At 53.5% G+C, this 10138-nt stretch overlaps 1 protein-coding gene across 1 annotated transcript in view; it reads left to right on the forward strand.

Annotated features, from left to right (window-relative positions):
- Nucleotides 1–35: 35 nt before the first annotated feature.
- Nucleotides 36–10138, forward strand: part of Robo3 (roundabout guidance receptor 3) — a 15843-nt gene continuing 5740 nt past the window's right edge. Inside the window, exons 1-16 of the mRNA XM_033763954.1 lie at nucleotides 36–198; nucleotides 3051–3377; nucleotides 3679–3836; nucleotides 4378–4498; nucleotides 4594–4732; nucleotides 4995–5122; nucleotides 5373–5497; nucleotides 6622–6793; nucleotides 7072–7277; nucleotides 7499–7580; nucleotides 7883–8048; nucleotides 8254–8420; nucleotides 8954–9075; nucleotides 9254–9479; nucleotides 9674–9795; nucleotides 10024–10134. Of these exons, the coding sequence (XP_033619845.1) occupies nucleotides 36–198; nucleotides 3051–3377; nucleotides 3679–3836; nucleotides 4378–4498; nucleotides 4594–4732; nucleotides 4995–5122; nucleotides 5373–5497; nucleotides 6622–6793; nucleotides 7072–7277; nucleotides 7499–7580; nucleotides 7883–8048; nucleotides 8254–8420; nucleotides 8954–9075; nucleotides 9254–9479; nucleotides 9674–9795; nucleotides 10024–10134 (2535 nt within the window). The remainder of the gene's footprint in view (nucleotides 199–3050; nucleotides 3378–3678; nucleotides 3837–4377; nucleotides 4499–4593; nucleotides 4733–4994; nucleotides 5123–5372; nucleotides 5498–6621; nucleotides 6794–7071; nucleotides 7278–7498; nucleotides 7581–7882; nucleotides 8049–8253; nucleotides 8421–8953; nucleotides 9076–9253; nucleotides 9480–9673; nucleotides 9796–10023; nucleotides 10135–10138) is intronic.

The raw sequence follows: 10138 nt of genomic DNA on the forward strand, positions 1-10138 counted from the left end.
CGAGCCCCCCACCCCGGTCCCGGCCGGGTCGCGCCATGCTGCGCTACCTGCTCAAGGCGCTGCTGCAGATGAACTTGTTCGCGGACTCCCTGGCCGGGGACATCTCCAACTCCAGCGAGCTGCTTTTCGGCGGCTTCAACTCCTCGCTGGCGGCGCTCAATCACAGCCTGCCGCTTCCCAGGGACCCCGCTGTCAACGGTGAGATCCCCGAGTGGGGACGGCGGACGCTGGGATGGGGGCGAGGAAGGAAGCGGCGTGGAGCGGGAGGCGAAAGCGCCCCAGTCCAAGTCTCAGCCGGGGCAGCTCCTCCCGGGGAAGTGGGGTGGGGTGGGGTGGGATGGGGTCAGGAGCTCCTCACCTCCCCACCTGCCCACACCCACAACTCCAGGTGGGGGGAATCTGGGGATGACCGGGGGCCACGTCCAAGGTAAGAACAGCCGGTCCGCCCCCTGCGGGCAGATAAGGGGCGCAGTGGCCGGCCGGGCAGGGGAGAGCCGGCCGCGCGGAGATCCACCCAGATAGGAGGTTTCCAAGGACGCGCTCAGGACCAGGTTGGGGAAGTCAGTGTGTTGGGTGTGTTTGCCACAAAGGCGACCCGGGCAGTGATCATTTCAAGGAAACTTAAAAGTAAGTTTGTGACTCTGCGGTGGAACTCACAGCCGCCCACCCCAGCAGAGCTTCGGTGAGCGTGCAGTGCCGGCGGCAAGGTCGTTACCGCTAATTACGGTGATTAATAAACGACTAAGACAGCGCGCTCTCCCCTAACGCTGCGGGGAGGCCGGGTAGTGGGCAGCCGGGGGCAGGCGGAGAGGGCCGCTTTCGCCCCCTGCCGGCTGCGTCGGGAACTCACGCTCGGCGGAACCCCTCTACTAGTGTTTTTCTTCAGGTGCTCCCAATCACATCCCTCTGCCCGGGCCCACTCTCGTCCAGTGCGGAGCTTTGTGTTGGGGACTTGAAGGTGTCGATAAAGGAGACCTCGGCAGTGTGTGTGTGTGTGTGTTTGTGTGTGGGGTACTCCAGGTGCTAGGGAGGAGCCCCAGAGCCCCATTAGCATGGCCATTAGCTATTCATTAGGCTGCTGTTGAAGCATCTCAGGAGACAAGGAATGACAAGAAAGAAATTCCAGGGAAAGGAAGCCTGCAGCTGTGTCTACAGGAATTAGGGGGAAAGGGCCGACCAGAAGGACGTGGTATTGTAAGAAAGGAAGGGAACCAGGAATGGGGCGGGATTCGTCAGTCCCCCGCTAGGAGTCCCAGGAAGTTGAGCAGTCTCCCTCACTGCCGCCCTGGGGAGGCGCGCCCACTTGCATACCCTTTCCACGGTGTTTTCTCTAAGAGTAGCTGTCTTCTTTAAGCTTGACATTTTAGTGAGATATGGCACAGGGAAGACACTGACAGTCACATTTCGCTACTCAGGAAGCAAATTTCTAGAAGGTGAATGTGATATTACATTGGTCAAAAAACCAGCATGAGGCAAAGTCTCAGCAATCACAGATCTCAGTCTGTCTCCCATCTATCTCAGAGTTAGGGTAGAAGCCTAGAGGCCATGAAGTAGCGTGTACAGGGAGGAAGAGCCTTAAGTCGTGGTAGAATACTTGTAGACCACCCCCCAACTCTCATTCTTTACATCTGTTTTGGTTTTGGTACTCCCACATTACAGATAAAGATACCGAGACTCAAAGAAGACAAATTGTCCACCTTTCTTAGATAGCTACGAAATCTAAGAAGTTCAAAAGTTCCAGCCTTGGGTGCTTCCAACCAATGCCACTGGCTCTTAATCACTGCTGGGTGGCTCACCACGGAATGTCCCTAAATTGGGACCGGGATGGGAAGGAAGAGAAGAGACAGAGATTTGCATTTACAAGGGAGAAGATTGAGAAAATTGCTTCCCCAAGTGGGAGAGAAACTAATCTTGTCCCCAGTCAGTTAAATAAAATCCAGGGCAGTGGCAGCACGTAGCAACCCTTCCAGCTTTGTCTACGAGAGAATTTCTAAGAACAAGGGCAGGAAATAAAGCTAATCCCACACTGGCTTTGGAAGCTAGAGGTCCCTGAAGATTTAGGAACAGGGTGGGAGGGGCCGGATGGCGTGGTGGCGGGGCCATGGAACAGATACACCGCGTGGTCCCTGGTTATTTAAGGACATCAGATTACGCGAGGCTGCAGCGGCGCCTGCCGGCCTCTAGGGTTATAAATCCTCTTCCCAAGGCAGGACTGAAAAAGAAGTATGGTATTTAATCAGTCAGCTCTGGGGTCCCAAACTATGGGACAGAGATGAAAAAAGCCAAGTCTATAGATAAAGGGAGAAGCAGGACAGAATATGCCGACTAACAGATCCGGTAAACCTAGAGGAAAATTGTTTCCATTGTGATTCTTGACTACATCAAGCAGTCGAATAATGTGTTGAAAACTATGCACCCCTCAGGAAAAGGAGCATTTCTCATATTTCTACTTCCATTTGGATTCGATGCCTCAGATGCCACAGGACCTCCAAAGTGAAGTGACATTATTTGAGGTATCACAGAGGCCAGGTCAAGAACCCATTCCAGTCAGGCCCCAGCCTGATCACTCACGTTTTACCTTTCACAAGAGACACAAGGGCAACCCACGCTGTTGTTGCACTGGTCATGGGCCACGTGGAGGGGTAAAACCAAGTGTTGTCTCTGGTGTACTATGCTCGGTTGTTCACTGAGCAAAGACGATCCCAGAACCCTCAGACTGGGTGAAAACCAGGCAGGACACTCACCAAACCCCATTTGACTCTCCTCATTTAAATTTGGCAGGGGAGGCGGTCCTCAGGTGATCCAGAAAGACCGTCTAGGAGATTGAGTCCTGGTTTCTCTACGATTTCCTGTCTTAAGTATCTCCTCTCCAGCCTAAAGAAGTCTGTCAATAAGGAGATTCTGGAGTCTAGGGAGTTTGGGCAGGCAGGCATTGAACTCTAGGAGACAAGCATGGGAGAAGAGATGACCAGCGTGATCTCTTTCCCTCTGGAGTTTCAGTCTCTCCCTCAGTTTCCCCGGTCTGACCTCTCTCCACCCTCTGCCCCCAGGGTCAAGGGTTGGGCCGGAGGACGCCATGCCGCGCATCGTGGAGCAGCCACCAGATCTGCTGGTCTCGCGGGGTGAGCCGGCCACGCTGCCCTGCCGTGCTGAGGGGCGGCCCCGACCCAACATAGAGTGGTACAAGAACGGGGCGCGTGTGGCCACTGCGCGCGAGGACCCAAGCGCACACCGCCTGTTGCTGCCCAGTGGCGCCCTCTTCTTCCCGCGCATTGTGCACGGGCGCCGCGCGCGGCCAGACGAGGGCGTTTACACTTGTGTGGCGCGCAACTACCTGGGAGCCGCGGCTAGCAGAAACGCCTCTCTGGAAGTAGCAGGTGAGAAGTTGACTCTAAACCCTGGGGGTGGGGGGAACTCCCCCGCGGTCCCACCAAGAACCAGCCTCAGGAATCTCAGCCTAATCGGAATCTTTCTTCTTGGAACGGAAACCGTTAATCTCCAAGGCCCACACCACAGCCAGAGGAGGAAATAGATCCGACACTAGCGTGGCATTGTGAAACCTGTGCAATAACTCCTTCTGGAGACAATATTTTCCATGTGTTACCACAAAGTTACTTCACACCACTCTGTTTAGTCTTCTGACCTTTCTCCCCACGTGACCCTCTTCTCTCTCTTCAGTCCTCCGTGAAGATTTCCGGCAGAACCCTGAAAATGTAGTGGTGGCAGTGGGGGAGCCAGCAGTCATGGAATGTGTGCCCCCCAGGGGCCACCCAGAGCCTTCTGTGACTTGGAAAAAGGACAATGCAAGGTTTAAGGAAGAGGATGGAAGGATCACGGTGAGAGTTGAGTCATAGGCTATGGTCTGGGACATGTCTCAAGGAGGAAAGCCTGACTCTTAGGGTCCTGGGACATGAGAATAATGTCTTGGTGTTGAGAGGGTGGGAGATCTGAGACCAGGGCCTCAGATGGTCAGAAGCTGACAGCAAGCTGTTGAGAGAGATAAGAAGGGTAGGATGGAACTGATGTCAGAAAAGTGAGGAAATCCTGTAATCACAGATTGAGGCAGGAAGATCACTGTGAGTTTGAGGCCAGCAGGGGCTACATAGCGACACTCTATCTCAAAAAACCAAAAAGGAAAGAAAAATAAAGAAAGAAGAGGAGCATGAGCTCCTGGGGACAGCATGTCTAATATATGGTTCAACTTCATTGTTTGCTTTCATGGGCTTGCTATGAGAATCAAATAAATGTTGCATACTCATGCATGTGTGCATGCAAACACACACACACACACACACACACGCACACACACTCATACACACACACACACACACACTTTGATGGCCATAAAGGACCAAATTTACCATTATTACTCTGCAGATTCGTGGAGGAAAGCTGATGATGTCACATACACTCAAGAGTGATGCCGGGATGTATGTGTGTGTGGCTTCCAACATGGCAGGAGAACGGGAGAGTGGGGCAGCTGAGCTTGTGGTACTGGGTAGGCACTGGAAGCTGTGGAGTTACAGGGTGGGTAGCCCAAGAAGGAAGCAGCTGCACAGGCCCCTTGACTGTTCGCTGGCTCCCATTCTATAGAGCGTCCCTCATTCCTGCGCAGACCAGTAAACCAGGTGGTCCTGGCTGATGCCCCTGTGAATTTCCTATGTGAGGTGCAGGGAGATCCCCCGCCTCATTTACGCTGGCGCAAGGAGGATGGGGAACTTCCCACAGGCAGGTGAGAAGCTCCCTCCTCCTACCTGTAAGAAGACCCAAGTAGTTCAAGGGGCTACTCTGCCCTAGAAAACTGGAAAACAGATACCCTCTCACTTGAGGGTGCAGAACCTCTGTGCCAGAGCCTGTTGTCCTGTTCTATGCAGTCCCCACTAAGTCAGAGTCCTGCCTTGCCTTTCTGTACCTGGCCTTGGTATCTGTCCTGGGGGAGAGAGGAGGGCTCTGTAGCTGTGGCCAACCTAGCTTGGGGGTGGGGAGTGGAGCAGGTATGAGATCCGGAGTGACCACAGCCTTTGGATTGGGCACGTGAGTGCTGAAGATGAAGGGACTTACACCTGCGTGGCGGAGAACAGTGTGGGCCGTGTGGAAGCCTCCAGTTCCCTCAGTGTTCACGGTGAGGGCTCCACCTGGGGCTTTGGGCAGGGAGTGATGTGAAGAAAGTTGGAGGATGGGCTGGAGTGGAGGAGAATAGGGGAGAAAAGACAGCACAAATGTGGGTGGGGCACTAAGACTGCTGGAAGGAGAAAGAAGACGCTTATACAGCCTTGAGCAAAAGCCAGGTGTGGGCTTCTCTGTCCTATACCCTCACTCTCCCTTCTTAGTACCACTGAGTCCTTGTTCCTTTATCTCACTCCTCTTCCCAGTCCCACCCCAGCTGGTAACCCAGCCCCAGGACCAGATGGCAGCTCCTGGCGAGGACGTGGTTTTCCAGTGTGAGACCAAAGGAAATCCCCCACCTGCCATCTTCTGGCAAAAAGAGGGGAGCCAAGTAGGTGTCCCATTCCACAGCTCAGCCCATCAACTTTTCCTCTGGGTCTTAGCCTCCCTCGCTCTACATTCTGTAAACTTTTGGGGGGCTTCTGTTTTACCTTTGGCATCTTATCCACTAGAAATCTTTGCAGTTTATTTGAGAGGATTCATCAAGAAAAATGGATATAAAAGACCTAGAACATTGGGTACCTTCTAAAATCAAGAATAATACAGCAATATGTTTAGGTAGTAAGGGACAGTCAGGGTGGTAAATCTGTGGAGAATTTTCTCCTTTGGGGCAAAAATGCCCCAAGAATGCCACAAGTCCAATTAGGTTCCCCTTCCCCAGTCCTCCTGGGCTTTGGCTTTTGGACGTTACAAAATCCTCTGGAAACCAAGAATATAACTGGAAGTGCTCAGGCTAGATCATTATTTGATTTTCCTATGTATAACTCCGTATACCACAGTTATCCCTTTTTTATGAGCAAACTGATCATAGATCATATACTCACTGAAAGAAAACTCATTGAATTCACAACATAAGTAACTCCTTCCAAGGGAAAGATGAGAATTTTGCCACAAGGAAACAGGGTCAGTATAATAAAATAGGTCTGTTATCTCCCCCCACTGGGAAGCCAGGCAACTCACCAATTTATCCAAATCCACAGCTACGAGTTTCCAACATCTTCTCTAGCACCTGCCACTGGTGTTTTTAATTAGATTATCACGGGAATGATCACGGTGATGATCATAGATGTGGAAAAGGTGTCAGAAACCCAAACCTGATTCCCTGCCCTCTCTGAGTCTACCTAAAATAAAATGTCAAAGCCAGAAGGACAAAATGTGGTAGAGGACTTTCATACAATTACTTCATTCAATCCTCTTAACTCTCCTGTAAGAGTCAAATTTGGGGACACTGAGGCTGAGATTCCCAGCTAGAAAGTCACAGAGGGAAGTTGTTCCCCAAGATTTTCTGATAAAATTTCTTCATTGTTGTAAGTAGGCCACCATCACTTCAGTGGCTGAGGGCAGTGTGAGCTAGAACCACAGCCATTGTCTGGATCCTGAGATTGGCAGGCTTGGGGGATGGTTCCTGCCAGCCTGACCGCTCATTGCCTACCTTGGTTCCTTGCTCTGTCCCAGGTCTTGCTTTTCCCTAGTCAGTCACTTCAGCCCACGGGGCGCTTCTCAGTCTCTCCCAGAGGCCAGCTCAACATCACTGAAGTGCAAAGCGGGGACGCTGGCTACTATGTGTGCCAGGCTGTCAGTGTGGCTGGCAGCATCCTGGCCAAGGCCCTGTTGGAGATAAAAGGAGGTATTTGCTCAAAGAGAGTGCTGGACCCCTCATCTGGAAGGACACACCCTTAAAAGATCAGTTTCTCTTGGAAGCTATGCAATAGTGTGGCGGGGGTGGGGAGTATTCCTTCAGCAAGTTCTTCAAGTTTAGAAAGCAGAAGCAGAATAATCCCAGCCCCCCTTGGGTCGCCAGGCAGACTGGGAGTGGGGAGGGAGAAGGAAACAGAGTGGCAATAAGAGGCTGGTTGCCTGACCCTAAACTCCTCTCCTGAGATGCCCAAGTTCTTTCTCTCTCAGCCTCCTTGGATGGGCTGCCTCCCGTCATCCTCCAGGGACCAGCCAATCAGACCCTGGCTCTCGGCTCCTCTGTGTGGCTACCATGCAGGGTGTCTGGGAACCCTCAGCCCAGTGTCCAATGGAGGAAGGACAGGCAGTGGCTGCAGGGGGACGATCTCCGGTTCAACCTGATGGCCAACGGCACACTGTACATCGCCAGTGTGCAGGTGAGTGTCTCCCTAGGGCCCTCGTAACTGAGGATGGCGCCCTGTTTTACCCCTCAACTCTAGTAAGTACCCCCCTGGGCCTCTAACCCCATTTCTACCTCTCTGCTCTCTCAGACTTTCTAAAGTATCCAGCACCTTCTTCATCCTTCTGTTACCTGCCTCCACCCCCTCACCCCACCTTGTTCCACTCCCAGTGTCCAGTGCTTTACCCTCTCCTGCAGGAGATGGACATGGGTTTCTACAGCTGTGTGGCAAAGAGTTCCTTAGGGGAGGCCACATGGAGTGGCTGGCTCAGGAAGCGGGGTGAGTTTCTTCCTCATTCCTTTGTTTTTCCAGCACTTTTCTCCAAACCTGTTTCAAAGATAATAACTCCCCAAACTCCAGGGCTAATTTCATCTTCCAAATGCCATGGCTGTGGTGTGGGGGTGAGGAGGCCAGAAGTGGTGTGCTTGGGAGGTAGACATGAGTAGGGGTTAGTACCATATACCCTGTTGCTCTGTGACCATCGCCACTGCCACAGTTCCACAGCTCCTTTATGCAAGACACAGGTACACTGGGGCCACCTTTCCCCCATCCTTCTACTTAATGATTATCTACCACTGCAGAAGATTGGGGAGCATCTTTAGATCCACCTACAGAACCCAGTACCCCTCCAGGGCCTCCCTCTCAGCCAGTGGTCAGCGAGATCACCAAGAACAGCATTACCCTGAGCTGGAAGCCCAATCCACAGGCTGGGGCCACAGTCACCTCTTATGTGATAGAGGCCTTCAGGTATGGAGAAAGTTTTGAATGCAAACCTGGACAGTTAAAAGGAGGGCACCCTATGACCTTTGGGTCTTTGCTACTGTGGGGAGGGGTTTTCCAGTTCTCTCCCAAGATGACAAGGCAGCAGGGTTACACAGAAAATGGGTGAGATGGAGTAGACCGGTTGGGGGTTCCTGGCTTAGACAACCCTGTCACCTCACTGCTATTGTAGCCAAGCAGCTGGGAACACGTGGCAGACAGTGGCAGATGGTGTGCAGCTGGAGACACACACGGTCAGCGGTCTACAACCCAGTACTATCTACCTGTTCCTGGTACGAGCTGTGGGAGCCTGGGGCCTCAGTGAGCCCAGTCCTGTGTCTAAGCCTGTCCGCACCAAGGGTAAAGTCAGTCTCTGGGCTGTGGGGATGACATGTAATTCACACAGTACCCCCTCCCCAAACCATGACACCACGGAGGGTCATAAGAGTTCTTCCCTCCTATGCTAGGCCTGGCCTGGAATAGGAGGTCGTGTATCCCTCTCATGGTAGGGACAAGAGAGGAAGGAGGCAAGGGGGGTAGGCATTCATGTTTGTAGCTGCTCACTTCTGTGCCTTTTACCCATTGATAAGGGATTGTGAGACTAAAAGGGACCTTGGAGGGTCATCTTCATGTTGGAAATGAGGAACTGAGGCCCCTGAAGGAAGCATATATAGTTACGCAGAGCAAACACTCCTGTTAGCTGGACACTTAGGCCCCCTCCTGCAAGTCACTCCCCTGCCTGACTCTGGGTGTGCTCTGGTGTCCTAAGTGGTATGGTGGGGCAGGTATGGTAAGTGGCAGTGTGGGGCAGGGTACAGGTAGGGCACAAATTAATTCTCAGATTTGTCACTTTGTCCTTGGTGGCCCTACTGAGTGGGATCTTTGGTCTACAGATAGCAGCCCATCGAGGGCAGCGGAGGACTCATGGAGAGGCCAGTATGGCCTGCCTGAAGTATCTGTGAGAATGCAAGAGCCCAAAGTCCTGGGGCCCCGGACACTGCAAGTGTCCTGGACTGTGAGTGTGGCCGAGGGACAAGATTAAGGGTGGGGATGACAAAAGAGGACATGAGGACATTGGAAAGTGAGCTTGGGAGAAGGGGAGATGGGTGGCTGGAGTAGGTGTTAGGGGAGCGGCTGGGCCTGGAGGCTGTGTGACCCCAGCCTCTCCCTCTGGGCTACCTTGTGTCCTACAGGTGGATGACCCAGTCCAATCAGTACAAGGTTTCCGGGTGTCTTGGAGGGTAGCAGGCCTTGATGGAGGGAGCTGGACAATGCAAGATCTACAGATCCCAAGCCAGCAAAGTACTGTGCTGAGAGGACTTCCTCCAGGGACCCAAATCCAAATCAAGGTGCAAGCACAAGGCCAGGAGGGGCTGGGGCCTGAGAGTCCCTTCGTGACTGGGAGCATTCCTGAGGAGGGTAAGGAGGGCTGCAGAGCCCATGAGGGAACAAAGTGGGGAGTGGGGAGGATGGAGGTTCGCAGTGGGAGGGCAGGGAGAGGGTGAGGAGGAGAGCTGCCTCAGGCCCCTGAGATGTAAGAGCAGAGGAGGGGAGGGTGAGGCAGCCTGCACTGACTGTCTGTGTCCTTCTTGTCATGTCTCACCCTGGCCCAGCCCCCAGCGGACCCCCCCAGGGAGTGACAGTGGCCTTGGGGGGTGACAGTAACAGCAGTATCACTGTGTCCTGGGAGCCTCCTCTTCCCTCGCAGCAGAATGGGGCCATCACTGAATACCAGGTGTGGCCAGTTTGAGACGGGACTGGGTGGGCGGGCTGGGAAGGGCAGGGAGGGGATCTAAGACTGGCATTGGGGCTGGGACGTGGCTGAGGTGATGCCAGAGGTTTCAGGTGTTGTCTACGGGTTGAACGACGCCTGGCCAAGTTCCTTCTACTCTTCCGAGCCTCAGGTTTCCCCTGGATTCGGAATCCCATTCCTGGTCCTAAACCCGGGTCTCGGCCTCCCTAGATCTGGTGCCTGGGCAATGAGAGCCGCTTCCACCTCAACCGGTCTGCGGCAGGCTGGGCACGCTCCGTGACGCTCCGGGGACTGCTGCCGGGTCTGCGCTACCGGACCCTGGTCG

This window comes from Fukomys damarensis, unplaced genomic scaffold (genome assembly GCF_012274545.1).
Source record: "Fukomys damarensis isolate Sample0158 unplaced genomic scaffold, DMR_v1.0_HiC HiC_scaffold_16, whole genome shotgun sequence".
Classification (NCBI taxonomy): domain Eukaryota; kingdom Metazoa; phylum Chordata; class Mammalia; order Rodentia; family Bathyergidae; genus Fukomys; species Fukomys damarensis.